General features: G+C 37.2%; 1 protein-coding gene across 3 annotated transcripts in view; it reads left to right on the forward strand.

The window, feature by feature from the left end:
* DCLK1 (doublecortin like kinase 1) overlaps positions 1-17,035 on the forward strand; it is a 408,479-nt gene extending 391,444 nt beyond the window's left edge. For 2 of the 3 annotated variants that reach the window (XM_019498283.2, XM_059716001.1), the window contains one exon: positions 8,831-17,035. In XM_019498283.2, coding sequence (XP_019353828.1) covers positions 8,831-8,995 — 165 coding nt within the window. In that variant the 3' untranslated portion in view covers positions 8,996-17,035. The remainder of the gene's footprint in view (positions 1-8,830) is intronic. The other variant, XM_006260172.3, reaches the window with a different exon arrangement.
* The last annotated feature ends 3,746 nt before the right edge of the window (positions 17,036-20,781 follow it).

Below are 20,781 nucleotides of genomic sequence, written 5' to 3' on the forward strand. Positions count from 1 at the left end.
TACTTCATTCATCCTTTGATTTTGTCAGCTGACAAAACTCTGTGATGCTTCAGAATATTGCACATAAAATTTAGTAATGAATTTTAGTAATGAAACCTCAGTACAGCGGTTGCTGTTCCTCTTTGTTGAGAAATGAGGAAAATCACCAGTCTTTCATGGATTCTAAGCATGAGGTCTAACAAAGTGAGGGTGAGGGATTACTCATAAATGGGTTTTTTTACTCATTCAGGAGAATGACCAATTAAGGTCAGCTTTTATCAAAAAAAGAACTACAATTTAAATTTCTCATCTAAAAAGAGAGCAAAAATACATATTATGTTTGATCACTGCTTTGTCTGTAAAGTGTTCCATTCTGACTAACATCACTATTTATGATGAACCTGTGTTGGTTTTTTTTTGTTTTTTTTTCTTATTATTATTTTATGGAAGGACAGAATTATTGTCTTTCTTGTTGTCATGTGTGCCCAACATTAGGCAAAGTGTATCTTTAGAATATGTGATAAAACACTGAAATGTTTCTCATCTCACTCTGGCCTTGACTCAGTTTAACTACATAGCTCAGGTTTTGAAATATATTTTACACTGGGGGTTTGGGGAAGACTCCAATTCAGCAAATAGGTAAATAAATAAACAATATAAAAAAGGCCATTTGACTAAAACACTAGTAATGGCTTCCATCAGCATACAAAATGACATTTCCTTGAATAATGGGCTGGAGCAGATGGGTGATAATCTCTCTCATTCATACATAAACTGCTCTGTTTTCCAGCTGGGGGCAGTAACAACAATGTTTATAATTAGTGCTGTTCTAAACAGTGCACCCTATGTATAAAGCCAAATTGGGAAAGTGATACTAAAAACTCCTAGGCATAAATGCTTAATTAGGAAATGCTATAATACTTGATACCCCAGAATGAATGCCATTATATACATAGCATCTACACAGACTGCAAATGCTCGAAAATCAATGAGGGCATTGAAAAACTATCACTCTAGTGACCAAAGCTTTAACATAAATTGTCAAACAACTTTTACTTAGCCATTGTTTACACTTTTCATAGTCATGTAAGGATAAGAAATAAAACCTATACAGGGATCATCCATTCCCTCCTATAAAATAGTTCACCCGCCACAGCTCTGATAAAGTCACTTGTGTTCACAACATATGAAAACTGATCCAAAGAAAGATTGAACATTTGTCTATTCTTTCTCTGGCAAGCTATACTTTGCTTTTGTGTGTCTCTGATCATCTTCATTTTTCATCTTATATTTTCTAGCATTCTTCTCCCAAAATGATAGGGTTTTCTCTCTCAGTGTTTTCCTTCGTTTAGTAAAAACACTCCACTATACCTCTAATTCCTAATTCTACTTCTGAAAGCCAACTGTGCCCATTGAGAACCTGCTGTTCTGCCACTGTGCCATAAAGAGAGCACATGTGATGTTTTAAGTCTTGCAACATTTTTTCTGAAGACATTTCCACACTGAGATGAAATTCACTTAAAAGACAAAGTAACAGCTGCAGCAGGGCCTGGGCATAACAATTAGAAACTTATCATTTTAGTTGTTTACATCCAAATGCAATAACAGTTTTAAAGACCTGCATGTGTAGCAGGAAATGAACTTCTGATGTCATTGAGAACGTTGTGCCTACACTGCACTTAGCACTGAGATTATAGAGCACATAGGTGTAGTCAAACAGGCTTTAATCATCTAGAGCAGGTATGAATAGCCACCTGAGTAAATGCTATGGTACCCACCCATGCTAAAGCCTGTGTGCTGGAACTTCGCTGCTGCTGGTACCAAAGCTAGCCTGGTACACCTACATGTGCTACAGACACCCCACAGTTAAAGTGTAAACACATTCCTCTCTCCTTTCCCCCAAATTATGAATGAGCATTAAGATAGAAAACACCTACAGCACAACGAATAAAGCATGTGATATTCTTAAGCAGCCATCTGTGTTTCTCTGAGTTCCTTTTCTAAAGAGCCAGAGGCAAAACCAGTGTTTCTTTGGGTTTGGCTTTGCTTTTTAAAATTTATTTTTAATGGGATGTTTTATAACAAGAGGGAAAAAAAGGTGTGGGGGGGGCACTCTGAGGTCATTTGCATTTTTCTACAAAAATAACAAAACCAACACCTTTTTGCATCCCCTTCTAAGTATCTACCTTTGGGTCTAATTAAGTCGGGATTTAACAACTTAATAATGTCACATGAGTTTTCTGGCTTTTCTGGGTTTGAGTCAGAATATTCAAAAGCTAATGATGCCACAGTACTCCAAACATTCCCAGTGGGCACAAATGTGAGAACATGTGGCATATATGTGTGAAAGATCACCCACATTACTTACTTAAGATGCTTAATGGAAGTTCATTTTGATTGCAATACTTACCACAGTTTAGCAAGAGACAGCCAATGTAAGTTATGTTTCTGAAGTCTGAGCACACAAGTTAGGGGTACAGCCTCTGAATTGGAACTTCCTGGACCTTAAATCCTGGAGGCTACAAGTGAGAGGGGAACAGTGGGGAAAAAAACCCATTCATACCTGTTCACTCTTCATTTCCGCATCTACTTTCTGCCAGTGGGTGTGACTTAGTAAATGGCAGTTTTTGGGTTCTTATGTTTTTAATCCTGCAGATTCACATCTGAATCTGAACATTATTTTAACATCAATTATGTTGTTAAGTATGTTATCAACAAACAATATTGTTGATATTGTTTAACTATTCTAGCTTTTTTGCATTGAAATCAGCATAATGGTATTAAGGGAAAACCAGGACAGGTAGACCTAGAACAACTTCCTTTTTGATAGCTGCATATATTACTTGTAATAGGACCATTGATATTATTATCTAAATTCTAAAGGAGCAAATGTGATATCAAGAAAATGTGTGGGGAAAGTCATTACAGGTAAACATCCTATACATGTAATAGCAGTGGCAATTCCATTGGGCCTCTCCACTGATTCATGTGAAATTGTAGCATCCTTACAAAAGTGAATACATATAATCACTGACTCTTTAAAGTACAATGCTCACTGTAACCGTTTTCATTTATCTGAATAGCGCATTTAAAAAAAATATTCCACGCTGTTGACATGGTGCCTGATTCCCTTCTACCTTCCCTTCTAGCAAGTCACTGACACCTGTCCAAAATCCATACAAAATGCTATTAAGTTAAGAAGTTGTATTTAAAATTACTGCCTTTGGAATAAAGCAGTTAGAAATCAGGACTAATATTTATGAAATTTCCTTTCTTCATATAATGAAGCCCTTCTGCAAACTTAACCTTAGTAAACACAGACAAACATCTAAAGTCATTTAAAATCTCTTTTGCTGCTCTATGACTAAGAAAACCACAGCTGATTTACAAACTATAAATAAAATTCACCCATGCAAACAACTTGGAACAAAGTTTTATCCACATGTAATTTAAACCAGCTGAGAAATCATATCCCTAAGAACTGGGGGATGTTAAAGAATAAACAGAAACTTACATATAGCATTGTTAATTCAGTGGCCATAAATGTACAATAGTCATCTGTTTTGTTCACCAGTGTAATACAAAGCATAAGTATTTTTTTGGCTTTCATTATATTTAAATGACCAGATCATGAGGTTTTATGGGGCACTGAAGCATTGGCCTTACGCTTCTGGAGACTTAGGTTCAAATCCTCTTTGATCTCTTCAGTGTGGCCATTGGCACACTTCCCTAAATTACCACATAAGTTGGCTTAATTGGTAGTCTACTCATGAGAGCCCAGTGGTAAAAGTTGCATATGTTTAGCATGTCAGGATTGAGGGTGCCCTTCTAGAAGTAAAGTGCTGTGCCCAAGAAAAGAGTGTGTTGATCTGTGAATCAATCATATATGTATGTATGTATGTGCATATATGTGTGTGTGTGTGTGTGTATACACACACATCTATATATACACAGACATACACACAGACATACATATATGATTGATTCACAGATCAACACACCATTTTCTTGGACACAGCACTTCACTTATATATAATAATATAATATATATTACCTGAGACGCCCATGGAGAAACATATGCCAGACCTAGAGGCTACCTGGCACTATAGAACAACTACTATTGCTGCATTAATGGTCATTTTTACCATAGGGAAATCTAGCATAACACATCTCAACATATTGAGGTCACTAACTAGATGCTTATGAAAGTCGAATAAAAATTACCCAGCTATGAACATTTACATATAAAAAATAAGAAGGGTGGAAAATGTCTGTATTTCAATAGATGTGTCAGTGTAATTCCATGTGCTAACAAAGCGTCTCCAAAATGGCAAGCAACTTGCAGATACGTCCCTGCAGAATGAAAGCAAGAGAAGGAGAGGAGAGAGTTTCTTAGATTAATGCATGAACAGCTGCATCCCCCCAGTTCAGTCTCCTAGCTAGTATGAATAATGGATGGACTAGGAGGCAAAATGCACAATAATGTTCTTTTATTAATGAAATGAAGATTTTTCTTTTGGTGGCTAGCAATAAATTAAGAGAAACAAAAACAGCCATTGTTCACATTCATAAAATGCAGTTACTTGAATCCAGTAATTACTAACCTGGCAGAGCTATCATCTGCAACTAAAATATGGTCCTTCCCATTGCAAAATCCCATATAGATTTCAAGTCATATACAGTCTGAATGTCTGTCCACAAGCACAGTGTTCAACATTTGCCAAGGGAAAAAAATTGTGATTCAGGAGCTCTGCAACATCATCAGCTAGAGATCATGGAAAACATACTGCCCATGGTAAACTCTTGAAGAAATAATAAAAGCACCATATTATAAGATAGAAATAATGATTATAAAATAACTCTCTATTGCTTCAAAACACACGCATTTTTTTACAAAAATATCTTGTTAACTATTTGGTACTAGATGTCAGGAATACCAAATACTAAGGCAAAATACATCAGCTTTTAATGAAGGATGCTTCAGAGCCATCAGCACCATACTATTAAAGGCAATCCACTTATCTGGTGCTGGATAAGAAACTCTACATATTCCCATATAGATTGTAACAGGACAGCTGCATATCTTAACTATGAACACTGCACTTTCATTTGGTTACCACTACTATCATCTAGTCTTCAAAGTTCTCACTCTCTCACCTCAAGCTGAGAAAAAAAATGTCAAAATGTGATAATGAAAATCTGGGATTTGCAGCCCTGTGAAGCATAAGTGTACTTCAGATCATCTTATTATTTATTGAAAGAGTAGCTTAAAGTTGAAATGCCCTGAAAATCCATAATGGACCAGCTCATGCACCAGTGAACCTCCCAGCTGAATAGCAGATGAAATAATAAATCTATTAAAGCAATACTGTATTCACCAAGGCATTGCATTTAAGAGGGCTCTGTCATAAAAAACGATTGCTGATTTTTGTCACAGTTTAACCACTTTTTGGCATGTGCCTAGTAAGTAGAACAGGGGACAATAAGCAAAAATCTTACTTATAAAACATTCTCTTATTTCTTCAGTATACATCAGCATGTTCTCACATTCCACAAGATTTATCCATTTTCTCAAAGGAAAGAAATAGCTGTGGTCTCGCTGAATGAAAAAAAAAAGCGTAGAATGTAATTTAATGAGCTTCATGGTGTTACAGAAACCAGAGGTTCAAAATATGTGACCAATACTTGGCAGAAGTGCCAGAGCTTCGGTTCAGTCCTAGAACATTAGTGAAAATGAATGCCTTGCACTCACAGAAATGAACTCAGCAGGCACATCTACATGAGACACTTACTGCGCATTGTCCTAATAACACTACGCAGTATCATGTCATGGCAAAAACCATGCTAATAGCTTACTGAGCAGTGTTATTAGGCTCATGCACAGTAACCATCACTAAATAACTGTTTGCCGTCGCTACTGCACAATAACTCTAAGTTATGTGCATGTAGTTAGTACTTTATTAAGGAATTACTAAACTAAATGTTCAGTCTCTAAGGCGCATTAATGAACATGCCCCGCATCTCTCAAAAATAGGCCCATGAAAAGAAACAAAAAGCATGCAATCCATGCTTGTGGTCATGAAGACATGAAAGCTGAATCTGAGAATGATATTTATGTCATATTTTCAGCTCCACTCTGTGAGAATTCCCCACTTGTCTCTTTCTGACTTTATATCATGAGCCTTTTGGGTAGAAAAAAAAAACTATGGAGCTCCCTCAAATAAGGAATAAAAACACATAATGCCACAAGGCTATGAATAAGGAGTGATGAGATGAAGTTCAGAAAATTTGGGCTGATTGTTCCCAGAAATGATATCTAGCAAGAATAACAGCCCAAGGAAATTGATAAAAGTCTCCTTGCTTGAGGTTACTTAATGTAAGACTGAACACTAAAGATACATGTAAGAAATTAAGCCTGTATTGGCAGGGGACTGGACTAAATGATATAATAGCTTGAAAAAAAATCTCTGACTCTTTTTTTGATTGTCTGAAACAAAAAGCACAAGTGTCTTTAGGTATATTTTAAATAAAGTGGTCCCCAAAGCTTCCCCTTATCAGTGACAAGTAAAACAGTCTCTTGAATTTTCCATTATAAAATAAGATTTCTTTAAATACAATAAATGTCATGAGGCTTAGTTATATGATTGCCTTAATATTTTTGGTGTTTTGTCCTTTTTTTAAAAGTATACACTATGTTAGATTTAAAATAAACTACCATACTTTATTCAAGAGTATGCGCTCTTGTTTAGTGTAAGTTGCTGTGCATCCTAGGTTTTTTAATTATTTAAACATACATGCCACACTCTTTTACATCAGGTTGTAAAGAATAATACCAGTGAATTTTGCATTTATTAGAAGTGTTTATTCTTACCAGAATTGTTTAACTTTCTCCAAAGAGAGTATATATTACTGCAAGATGATCTGATGTGGTTTAAACTTGAAATAAAGTCCTATTTCTTGTAAGCATAAAAATATTTTTAATGGAAATCTGTATATAATAGAATTATAATATATGTCATTCTTTTCAATTTTCACACAGAATTATATACTGTATGGAATATATTCACTGTGTGTGCAAATGATCCAAGTATTGTTCTGTTTCATATTAAAAATAAACTTAAACCCAGTTGGTTTAAGTCTGGGAAATGTACATGTTATTGAAAAAATACTAATTAGAGTCTTTGCCCAAAAGATTAGCAGTAAACAAAGAAATCTGCGGCAGACCATAAATGTTGGATTTAATAGAAATTATTTAAAATACAGAGATGAACTTCTCCAAGTTAATTATTTTTATCTTTTACACTATATAGGTTATGGATGTTCAGATAATAGTTTGCAGCCTAACTAAATCCATTTGCTATAGTAGCTTTGTTTCTGTCCATCTTTTTGTCTTTATTACATCATTTTTAAACTTTGATTGTATTATTTTAGAGGCTGGATTGCTATAATGCTATCTGCAGTAGTATGATGGATTTAGTTTTCATTTTAATCTCAAAAATACTCTAGCTATAAATGTGTCTCTATTCTCTTATGAGGCTCACAGTATAACTGGTAAATTTTCAAGAGGAAAAATGGCTGTGTATATCCCAAGAGAAAACAATAAATCCTTTGAATCAGAATAACCTCTTGGCTGCATTCTTTTAAATGGAGATTCTCATGGTAGGGAAAATCTTTCCAAAGCTTAAAACTTAAATCTATTCAGTTTCCACATTTATTTTTCCTCTCTTGCTAGCAATCAGATACTGCATGCATTTTAAGGCCTTTCCATTTGCAATCCACTTTTCTGCAGTGAAATCGTGGGCCCTGTGCTAGAAAGGCATCCCTGTGTAGGAAAGCAGTCAGACACACGTTGAAATGGTTTACTGAATTAAGGCCATAATTCTGAATTTGTAACATCATAGTAACTTCAGTGGCTGCAGACCTACATCCTGTATTCAAGATTATGGGTGAAATCTTGGCTCTGCTGAAATCAATGACAAAACTTGCATTTGACCTCACCGGAGCCAGGATTTCATCCTGTGAGTCCAATTCAAGATCAAGAAAATTGAGAAAACTTGACTGGAGGTGAGAGCAGTCATATTAAGACATACATTTTCAACAGTAGCACAAAACATATTGGAAAAACAAGCAGCCAAGAAGTAGTCTCCTTTTTCCTTAAGAATAAAAGAAGCAGTTAGTGTAAAATTAATCTTTACTTTGCTTGGGTTGAGTCTGACCTGCATACTGTCTGCTGGCTTGAGTGGTCAGATTCAATGGATCCTTCAACAGGCATTCATCTGTGTTCTTAACAGCAGAACATCAGTTGGCTAGGCATGGGGAGGTGTTAACGAGCTGGGTTAGCTTCTTTCTGTGTTTGTTTTTCTTTCTTGTCTGACAGCTTCATCACAATCCATCTTTGTTAGACAATCTCACTGATTTGAGCATTGATGAATGTGCATCAACTTTCATTAGGTCAAATCAAACAGACAGCCCTACATTTATACCTTGCCAGATTTCTACTTGGAAAAGGGTGGGAGAAGGTCAGTTGGTATTTGGCTTGAAATCTGAATCTATTAATGTATGAAATTAATAGCATCCAGAAGTTGAACATATGGCATCCATATATACGGTACTGTATATGCTTGATGATGTCACACCGCCTCTTAAGTTTTGGGAAATGCACTTTTTTAAGCATTTAGCTATGTTGTGGACAAAACCTTTCAAAACTGACTGAAAGAAAACAGGTTTAATTTGGCATGAACATTTATTATCCCCAGCATTTACAGGCCCATGTACAAATGCATGGTTTTAATTAGCTTTGCATTTCACACGCAGCCTAATTTCATTTATTCTCATTTTATGCCCCTGCCAGACCACCGCTCTTGATAAGGAGAGGCAGGTTTTCCGACGAAGACGCAACCAGGATGTGAAGGAACGTTATAAGGTGCAGCAAGCTCCACCTGAACTCAACTCCGAATCGGAAGACTATTCACCAAGTTCATCCGAGACTGTTCGCTCACCTAACTCACCCTTTTAATAAAACACTTTTACTCAAAGTCTTGGCTTTAACCCTTTGAGATCCTGAAAACCTATGTGAAATGGTTACATCCGATCTATCTAGCGCTAATGTCTGAATGATGGAACAGAAAAGGGTGTTTACATTAATAACTTCCTAACTGACTGAAATACTCATTCTCTGTTTGGATTGCAACTTGCTGCTAATATGATCCTCAAAGGGTTAAGGTGTTTGTTTTTTTCTTTCTTTCTTTTTTTTAAGATAGAAGCAATGAATGTTTTCATCAGTCAAGCTAGAATCTGCAATATGTAATTTTAGCACATGTTAACCCTCTGAGTAAATGATCATCTTTAATCTTGACAGCTTGCATTAGGATTTTGTTTTGGCTTTTTGATTTACACGTATGTTGCTTTTATCTCTCTCTCTAGTTCTTTGTCCAGTTTTCTGGTCAAATGCTACATTACTTAATGGGACTTTCTTTAAAAAGCAAAACAAAAAGACACTGGGTTTGGGCAGTTTATTTAAAACTTTTATTATTCTGCCACAGAAAAGTGATTTTTACTGGGGAGGAATAGGGGGATTCTAGGCAGGAGAATGGGAAATAGATGGTGTCTGCCTCATAACTTACAGAAGATGATAGGGTAGTGTCTTTAAAATTTTTCCTCCCCATTTGTGGCTGCTAGTGGCAATGTAGTCTTGGGAAATAGAATGTCATGTATTGGTATTCAGAAGCTTTCCATTGCCCAATAGACAAGGGTATACAGAAGAGGAAGGGCAGTAAACACAACTAATTTCTCTACAGCATTGGTATTTTGAATAGGGATGCTCCTCCCAACATAATCTTATTATTATTTAGATACACATTCTTCCTCCTAGGGTGAGAGCCACTTTAAGATTGATACAAGAACATTATTGGATTAACGGGGAGAGACTTATCCTTAAAGCTGTAGTATTTATTAATTGAGAAAATGCATGTCATTTTAAGGTTCAAAAAGGCTTTGGGTGAAATATTGGCCTTACTGAACTCAATGGAAATTTAGCCTTTAGAGTTGAGAAATGAAAAACCACTCATCAGGAGAATTTATAGTATTTTATATGTAGCATGTTTGTGTGAGGAACACGGGTATCAGATGTGTGAAAATCTCATGTCTGTATTATAGCATTTCATTTAATAACCTCTGTAAAAAATAAAACCCTCTTTAAAAGGAAAGTCAGACCTCTACAAACATTTGCTTCAAATAGGATCATTTGAATAGAAATGGTTCCATATTTGAACATAAATGGCCCTAGGTTGAGAGAGGAAATGGCATGTTTCCAAAACTTTCAGAATTAAAAATAAAAGTATAAACTTTTACATTTCATGTGATTGGTGTGAGATTTTGGGCCAAAATTGAAATTTCTAGGAAAAATATTTCTATTTTGATTTCAAAATTGTCACATTCACACATTGATCTAGTTTCCATACTCTCTCTCTCTCTCTCTCTCTCTCTCTCTCTCTCTCTCGCTCTGTAAGATGGTGTACACATGACTATATTCCCCAGGAGATCAGCCAAAAGCAGGCCCAAATCCTTTTGATCCTGCTAGGAAATTTTCTTAACATTTCACTGGTGGGGGTGGGGGTTTGACCTGTATATCCAACTTCTATTAATTTTGGGTTATGTTCTGCTTACACAACTCTTGTGGTAAAAAATGGGAATTCTGCATGTGGGGTTTTTTATGATCCTTTCCTCTTCTGTTCTTTTACATTCCCAAAGTACCACCCTCTGAAGTAGTTTTGTGTCTTTGTTTCCAAAAATCTCCAAAGATTCACAGGAAGGCACATGTGTAAATAGTGTAACTTGGGCTGGTTTCTTTCTCTAATGTCTGTTCTTTGGATGTTAGCCCATCTCTTACTCTGTTTACCTATGAAAGGTTTAGGCCAGTTTGAACGAGTTCATTTAACTTTTCAACAAGTGACACAAAACAGTAGCTGATTAGAGTTCTTTGGCTCAGATCTATCTATTTGATTGCATGGGATGACCAGTGTTCATGCACTTCCTCTTCATGGACGGGTGAAGTTACATATTATATTTAGATCATACTGAATCTGTGGAATGTTGAGCAGTGTTAAAGTAAGACCATGCTGTGAGCAGTCACACATTAAGGGCTAATAGTGTTTGCTGCCTGAACCGCTCTGACTTACCACTAGAGAGCAGGTAGTCAGGGCTAGGAGCCAGGACACCTGGGCTATATTCTTGCTTTGGGAGGGCACTGCAATGCATCCTATGGTGCTGGAGGACTACAGATTTCTCATTGTACTTCCATGGGGTAGACGGAAGCTACCCTAACATGAGCTAGGTTACACAGCCCAGAATTAATCCTTGCCTGAAGTGGCATAATGTTGAGGTGCTAGAGGGCACATAGCACAAGTTAATAAACTGAAACATGTGATTGCTCAAGTTTTAGTACCCTAGTATGGTTTAAGTGTAACATGTAACTTCACCCTAAGGATCTGTGTATCTGGATCAGTTCAGTAATTACTTTATTGGGAACTAGAAGCAGAATTAACATACAGATACAAGCCCCCTAAGTGGTATAACTTAGGAGGTAGTTTGGGAACTCCACCAAAGCAATGGGATGAGGAGTCAGGAGCTGCTGCACAACTAATGCTCTTCAGAACCTGAAAGGATACTGTGCCTCCCTCAGGGTGGAAGGTCTTGTATAGTAGCAAATCTGATCCTGCCCAACCACACCTACAGAGTCCTTATACAAAGCAGCTCCATGGCAGGTAGGTCAAAACTACAGCACTTACATTATGCTAGTGTTCTCTGCTCTGGTGGAAGGATAGTAAATCAATATTCAATGTATACTTTTTCACAGGGCCAGCTGTTGTAAATCAGTGTTGCTCCACTCTAGTCCATGGTGATTTACACCAGCTGAATATCTGGTCCAGAGTTGCAAGGTTTTTTCAGTGGGGGGTGGAAGGGAGGTTATCCAGCCTCCTCCCAATGTTATATTACAGCTTTCCCTTTAGAATATATGCAACTCAGTGATGCAAATATAAAGACATTTATTTGGCAATAAAAAGTGTCCATTAATAACACATGCTCCTTGACTATGAGGAAAAGTTGGCTGTTTCAAAGAAAAAGGTCAATGTTCATTCTTCTTAATTAGCGAGAGGAATCAGGAGGAAAGTAGGTATACAATATGCTTCATCTTATGCACGTGAAATATTATTTGAAATCCATATGGGATCTTCCCATTACCTTTGCTTTGTTTTGGAATCCAAGGTTATCATTAAAATAAGATGTTTGGCTCCTTCATTCTTACACCATCTTGTACCACTTAAAATTTATATAAAAATAATCCCAGCCTCTGAAATATCCACTCATCCCTTACCCCTTACAAGTTTCTGATCTTTGGCTCAAGTTTTACTGACATAACTGTAAAATCTTTTCGGAGTTATTTTTAGGCCTGTTACAGTATGTGCATGAATTTGTTGCAACAGGCTCTTTTCTAGGCTTCAAGACAGGTTATATGAATATTGTTAAACAGTTTTAAAAGAGAAAGCACTCATGCTGGATTAAAAACTGAAATTAAATTGCTTAATTCTGCCCTTATCTATATCTTTGTAACAACACTGAATTTATTAATATAACTGTGGCTCTTAAAATATCTAAACTTTAAAACAACAGATTAGAAGTAACAGTTCATTTCTAATGGCATAATAAAAGAATACAGCATAGTAGTAAATTTGATATAAAACATCCCAATTTCCTTGCTTTTTCTACATTTCCTTTTTTTGGATCAGTGCAGCATATTGGTGCAAAATATTTTTTTAAATACATACTGTATATACAACCTGCATACAATCTGCACCTTCATTTTTTTCCTCAAATTGTGTTGCTAGCTATCTGCTGTTCTTTTGAGTCTATCTCCAGAAAAGTAACATTATGATAAATGCAGTACTCATATGTGACAGTACTATTCCCAGGATCCAATACATCTTTATGCACTTTGAGTACTGTGTGCAGAATAAAGTTAGAATTTAAGTTATCAAAGGAAAATACAAAGTGGTAATTCCTTTAGATGTAATATTCTTAACACTTATCCACAAATTATTAGAGGTGTACTCAGAGGGTTAACAGAAAAGCACAAGGCATGCTGATTACATTGGTGTATCCAAACTGCTTTGCTTTTTTAGCCAGTGTTTGCTGATTCTTTTTCTCCAGAAAATCCTTGGAAATTTTCAAGTTTAAAATAATTTAAGTGTTGTTGTTCAAGAACTTTCTATAACCAATTGAATTAATTTTTAGTTGAACTTATCACAGGAATAAGATGTATCATTAATGCAGTGTAAGTCCGTAGTTTTACGTTTTATTAATTCCACAAGTGATTCCAGAAATCTTTTTTCTTTTTTTAAGTACTTAATATAGAGCTTACAATGGTGGCATAGGTGACTGAGACTGTCTTTCTTATTGATAAACAAACAATATTGTAATTTCAAGAGAGTCCTGAGCCAGCTTTTCAGTTTGGTAGTGTACTAGTTAGGGAAAAGCTATATCATTACATGCATTGTGTAAATCATCTTTGTAGATGAGAACTGTTCATGTTAATGAACACATTTTTTCTTGACATTGTAGCAGAAACTGTTTACTTGTTAATGAACAACCAATACATTAATTTGCTTCAGACTGTTAGAGGGAAAAGTGAGACTCCAGTCACTGACAATGTTATTGCTTTACAGTAGCCCTCATCTAATTTAAATGTGGTGCATACTACAATAAGCAAAGCCAAACCTGTGAATAAACTCCTGAAAAAGCTTGGTGGCTCTTTATTCAGTGGGGTGTTCACAAACAGGAATGTGTGGCAGGGAGAAGGCTTGTCAAGTACTGTTGAAATGAAAGCAATAAGAGTTAAATTGCAGTCTTTTACCCTCTGAAGCATATTTCAATTTAAAAAAAGAAAGAAAGAAAGAAAAATTGGCTTGGAGGGTTGCAGTGCTACCTTATGACCACAGGTCAAGTACATTAAATCACTGTTATTTGCTGGCCTATGGTACATATTAGGAAATGACATCCCCTGTATTTAGTTTAGATTGTGGGCAGGGAGAGCTTTCCTATATTATTGCAGTGCCCGCTAGCATTGCCATGGCTAAGGTTTTGTTAGTATTTCCATTATAAACTCCTATTCTCCAAGGTTTTTAGTTTGATCGTAAAAATTTGCTTCAGGCAGAAACTTGGCATATGATTCCTCAGCCCAGAGTGAGTATTCTCCTAAAATATGAGGGAAATCAGCCTGGCCATTTTGATGTTTATGCTCTCATGCTGAGCAAAACCAAACAAACAACAAGAGACAATAGCTTGGATAAAGTGCGGTTTTTATGTGGACAATTCAAAAATTGTTTTGTTTTCACAACTTTACACAAAGTTGACAGCGAAAACTTTTGGGCCCTTTGAAAATCAGTAAGAAAACTCAGTTATTGAGAAAGAGGCTATTTTACAGGTGGAGTGATTAAAGTCCCTGTAGTAACAGCTGTGTATGTGTGTGCACGCGTGTATTCTCCCCTTCTTGTGTTCCTATCATTCCTGTTCCTATTAGGTTGAGTTACTGAGTGTATCAGATGCTAAATGCAGATTATGTTGAACTTCTCTGTAGCTTAACAAAAAGAAATGATTCAACTCTCATATTTAGGATCTACTGCAAAGAAGTTTGGGATTGTACCATTGTAAAAACAGGTATAATTAGGAAAACAGGAGGGCCATTGTCCTTTACATCAGAGATTGAGGACATTGAGACGGAAGATTTTCAGGAGCTCACAATGAGTGAGGGAAGGTTCTTTAAAAAAGAGTAACATGGATAGCTCTGAAAACTGTAAAAAGTGCAACAAAAAAAAGCCAGTCTGCATAATGAATCCATGTGTATCACTGTTCTGGCACTAATCTGGAACAGATATATCTATAAACGGACACAATTTATGTATGTATCATACACACACATGCATTTATGCAAGGAAATAGAGCTTCAGCTCTTGTTCTAATCTGACCTTCTCTCATGAAAAATAAAGAAAAATGAATATACCTGTTTAATATTAATATTAATATTAAATGTTTGCTGTTATGCATAAACCTGTTATCTATAGATGGAAAATTGCAGCTTTCAAAAGGTGCAAATGTTTATAATTTTTTGTGTTTATAATTGAACAGCCCACACTAAGTGTCTTTGGAACACAGATTTCAGTATGATACTCTTTCAATGACTGTGGTCAGTAGCAGATGCTTCAGAGGACAGCACAAGAAAAGAATAGATACAGAGTGGCAAGGCCACAATGAAGAGGTCTCCTTAGTAATGGACTCATGCCCATAAACAGGAAGATTTATTTTTTCTAAGACTAATTAGCTTATCCAAGTGTAAGTCAGCCTTTGGTATTAGTCTATCTGAAACCTTTAAAGTAATTTAACTAGTGTCCAAGCAATAAATAATATGGATTACTTAGAATCTGTCAGACAACAGGTAAATGCTAGGGAGAGAAAAGAACTAAAGATGAAGGACAATGTTGACACAAGAATACAGGAGTATAAACTGGCTGCGAATATATCTTATTTTAGCTGGAATTAAAAAAAAAAAAGGGTTCTGTAATAGCCCCTCAGTAGTCATGGAAGAAAATAACAGCTACAATTAAAATGGAGCTTGTGTTTAGTTTATAAAAAAGATGACATGATGTGAGTGCCTGTGATAGATGGGAGCTGGACTCACAAGCACAGGAAGGCCGTTCCAGTTCTATTTCCCGAAGAGGTCATAAAGATATTCTCAAGCCTAAAAGCCCATGTATGCTTCCTTTTTAATCCAATATGGTCACCCACAGAAAACAAATACTCATAGAAATATATTCAAGCAATTTAGATTCATTAATTGAGAAAAACTGTATTTTAAGAAGTGGTATATTTATGGTGCTGTCTGAAATATTGCAGATAGGTTTGCAAGAAAATGTACAGCAGAATTGGGGCACCACATAAGACGTCAGGAGTTAAGGGTGAAATGCCATCTTTAATTTGCTTTGTTGTGTTTTAGCTTAGCAGCTGATGTGACTTCCTATCAGGGGACCTCAGATCAATGCAGGATTATCTTCAAATCATAAACATAATGGGGTGAGTGACAAATGAAATTCCAGGGGTTAGTCTCTCAAAAGTGTGAGTTTAATCTTTTTTTTTTCCTTAATAAAATCCACATGAAAGAAGAGGCAAATAGCCATTTAAGATTGGAACCTGAACTTTTGGCAGTTTGGCATTAGACTGTGTCTTTACTGAGCTTTAGTCTCTCCATAGTGATCTTCCTATAATTGTGTATTAACCTGAAGGTGATTAGTACCAATTCTTGAAACTATTTTCTATTGAGATGTAAAAGAAAAAAATCCATTCATTGAAGGAAACTTAAAAATGCAAGGAGTTCAGTAGATTTGCTTCCAATGGGAGTGAAGGTCTTGAATAATTCTCAAAGGACAATTTATTTCTTGCTCTTTATGCTGCTCTTTGGTGTGGTCTGTGAGGAAAAAAAATATTGAAACTGATCCAAGGTTAAAGACATATCTGCTATAAGTTATTTTTTATTTTATTAAGGAATTAATAATAGCCTTCTATAGTCTGCCTGAAAGAAAATTATTAAAGGATTAGTTGAGTGTGAAATTAAATAGCACTTTTCTCATGCATGCTAAAGAGGTGTCTGAGAAACTAGTTGCATTTAAACAAGTTTTGAAATGATTTCAATTTTGTGCAGGAAAAAAAATGCAATGTTTCCTTTGAAAATACCAAACTTGGTAATTGCTACGTGGTTCAGATGACATAGGTTAATCTCTAATTTTCAGGATACTGATTAAATAACTCTTAAATGATAAGTATTGATGCATAAAGCGGGAATGAGGTCAAATAGCATTTTTCAAATCCCACAGTTTATGCTAATACATGTAGATTAATATGGAATGAGATCTGATAAATTATGTTAACTTATAAGCTAAGCTTTTATGTTGTTGCTTGTTTTTATGTAAAACATTTACTTTAAAATGATAATAAAAATAGTAGAAAGCGATGCCCCGCTTTATTTAATACCTTAGATGCAAGTCTCCACTTCTAATGAGTTCATGCTCTGGTGCCAGAGTAATATTAGAGTAACATTTCAATTCACAATCAACACAATCAAGCCACTAAGGAGTTATATCCAGCTGCATTCCTAGGGGATTGTGCACCAGGCTTTAAAATTTAGTCATACAACCACATCTTAGTTTTCCCACATAAACCTCTGCACTAAAGTGAGTCTTGATGAACATGATTTAAAAAAAAAACAACTATTCAAAAAATTCACATATTTAATTTTCCAGCCAAGGAGGTTAGTATGGATAAGCATATGGAAATCAAATATACCTGTGGCTTGACAGTCCTTGTATCTGGTGACCTTCATCTGCAGACACACTAATTCTCAGGAGGACTGTGAATACTATTTTACAGCAGAACCTTGTTAAACCCACTAATGACTAGGAGACTCCCTCTGAATGCCTGGATTTGGGGAATAGCAGGTGAATGAAGAAACAAACACCAAAGGGCAATGCATTACAAAATATACTTTTTTCATATGTCCTGACAATTGGTTTAATCCTTATGTAATACCCTATACATCATCAGTAAATATACAAGAATGAAAACTGTACAAATATGAGACCACGCAAAGGCTCTGATAATTTTTGCTGGAAAGCATGCAAAGTACTGGTTTGTCTGTATCAGAGTACAGAAAGGGAAAGTGTATGAATTATCCCAGCACTCATTTATGATAGATTCATAGATTCATAAACATTAGGGGCTGGAAAGGACCTCATAAGATCAAGTCCAGCCCCCTGCCAAAGGCAGGAAGTCTGCTGGGGTCAAATGACCCCTGCAAGATAAGCATCCAAACACAATTTGAATGAGTCCAGAGTAGATGCTTGCACCACCTCTGGGGGGAGTCTGTTCCAGACCCTGGATATTCGGACTGTAAAGAAGTTTTTCCTTATGTCCAGTCAAAATCAGCCTTCCAGAAGTTTGTGGCTCTTAGACCTGTTATCCCTTGGGGAGCCCTGGTAAACAACTGTTATCCCAGATCCCGGTGCACCCCTCTTTTGTACTTCTAGGCAGCCGCCAAGTCCCCCCTGAGCCTTCTCTTCCCCAGGCTGAAGAATCTCATGTCACTCAGGATCTCCTCGTAAGACTTGCTCTCCTGGCCTTTGATTGTGCGGGTGACTCTCGTATGGACTCTCTCAAGCTTAGTTAATAGTTCCGATTTTACAGCAGGTTGGTAGAAAGCTTCCAGCTAAGGCAGATAAACTACTGCAAAATCAAATAATAGTGTTCAGTTCTTCTAATAGGTGAGATTACACTTTTATAGAAATGACAGTTTTACAGTCCTACAATAGGTCCATACACATCCAATGCTGCATATGCTATCAAGGGAAGACCCTTATACTAACTATCAAGTGTGATAGCTCAAGCCTACTGTATACTCATTGCTAGGACTAGAACTTTGCTGAATGTTCTGATCATTCGACAACCTTTGTTCATTCTGTTTGGATCTTTCAAGGAAGTCTTCTTTGGGAGTCAGCTGAAGGCAGGACCGTGTTTCCTGTTAAAAATTACAGTAAGCAAACAGAGCCACTGCAGGACATTGAGACACAATGTTGCACATGTATTTGGGGAGAAGAATAGAAAAGTCACTGCAAATGTGAGGTGAGGAAGTGCCATGTTCTCCTGTGGCTTTAGCTGTTTTGAAGGTTCCAGTGTTCCCTACAGAAAGCTGGCACAACAGAGTGTATTTTCAGACCATGTGCCCCCAGGAAGGTAATTTAGTTGTCTCCATTTAATCTGCATGAGACAGATCTCTCTGTTTCCCACTGAATGGGAAAAAATAATAGTGTCATTTAAAAAGGTAGGTCTAGCTGCTGGCTCCTCTTTACATTGCCATAGAGCTGCCTAATGGGAGCAGATTAACCCCCTGGGCATCAGAAGGGGACATTAAGTCCTGGAAAGGGCATGGGCAAAATATGTGTCATTTAGACTCTCTTGGCAACATCAAGGTCTGAAATCCATCCCAAGCCTAGCAGCCCATCAGGCTAGTATGACAAGACACATTGGTTTCTGTAGCTAATGACACACAAGGTAGTCATCTGGCTACTGTCATATATGACTGCCTTTGACTCTCCAGCCAAATGCACATGTACAGCTGTCATCCAGAACAAGGCTTGAACTCAGAGTTAAAGCAGTTGTAGCTGGATGCTTTAACCACATTTTTCTGGTGAACATACCATAGTTTCTCATATACTGTTCCCCAGAATAAGCCAGGCACCTTGTTTTTGAAAGACAGAATAAAGAAACAAAGATCTTTCCTTGTAGTAGGTAACTGAAGCCAGGTAAAGTTATACTTATTGCATGGTAAGTGTGCAGAAAGTGCTCTACAGCTGTAACCAAACATATGGTCAGGCCACATAGAGCCCTGTAAAAATGGTAGAACCCACTCTTAAGACAACTCTGGATGGAAATGTGGTATCTGACTTCAACGCTGTAGATTAGAGCGCCACAATGAACATCTGTATCAGAGCCCATTGTGACTCATGGTCAGTCACATTCTGCTGACATCCCATGGAGCACTGTAGCATCCTGCTCACCTTGCCTTGCATGGCGGTAGTCTACCCTAGGCCAGAGCTAGTCTCCTCTGTCTCAGTGCCAGGCTGGCCCCACCCCCGGGCTCTTACTGACCTGAGATGGCAAAGCCCCTGTTTCCAACTCTCCCCACTCCCTTGTTCCCTTCAGCCAGCTATGAGCCACTGTCTGGTATTATCGCTTAGTGTGCAGCTTCTGTCTACCCTGGCTTGGGTATTTGTGAAGATTGCAGCATTTGGTTAAGGTCTGTGCTGTTTTCTGGCACTGCATTCACACAGGGGGCTGTCCAAGATGTTCATCTTGTACCCAAGTACTGTTTTGAAGTGCCCGTATCCAGATCTTGGTCTGCTTGGCTTGACCCATACTTCTCTGGTCATGCTCAGTGGGTGACTTGTATGGTGTTCGTATAAAATGCTGTAGCAATGGAATTTTAGACCGGATTACTCTGAACAATCATTTCAGTTCAGTTCACCCCACTCCTTATCTAAATGTAGTACAACAAAGCCAGAGCAGCTGGCCTGCTGGGCTCTCCATGGGCCCAGGAACCTGGCAGTAAAGGAGTAGTCAGGGTTGGTCATCTGATGTTACTCAGCCTAATGCCCAAGAGTACAGGGAGTACATCTGTGTGTAGGCAAATTGTGCAGCCTGTTATGAGTGTGCACTGTTAAGTACAGTGTTGAGCTCTTTAGTGCAACAATTTCTGGACCATACAGGAGCACAGTAATCTGCTGGGGCATATACCATTTCAAGTGTGGTGATTCTGAGCACTTTGAAGTTGGTGCACCATGTCATACTGGCTAAATGTCTTAAAGCAGCTACCCATGCAGAGACTTGACCACTGATCTTCTGAATGTAATTTTTATAAGTGATGGAATAGTCTAATACAAGTTCATGTGCACTGCCTCCAGCCCCGGGCAGGGGAAAGGATCCAGACAGAGGACTCACCAGAGATCCCTTGGTGTCTTCCTTGTCTGCAGATTTGCATTTGTATGTGGGAGACCCGGTTCTGAAACCTGAGATGTTGTATCCAGGATGGTCGCCTGGATACCTGCAGAGTTTTGGAGGTGTGTGTAGACAGCACCAGACAAATGAGGACCAAATAGGACCTTCAATGTGAGGAGTTGGAATGGACAGGTTGGTGACTTCTTGCAT

This window comes from Alligator mississippiensis, chromosome 1, assembly GCF_030867095.1.
Source record: "Alligator mississippiensis isolate rAllMis1 chromosome 1, rAllMis1, whole genome shotgun sequence".
Lineage (NCBI taxonomy): Eukaryota > Metazoa > Chordata > Crocodylia > Alligatoridae > Alligator > Alligator mississippiensis.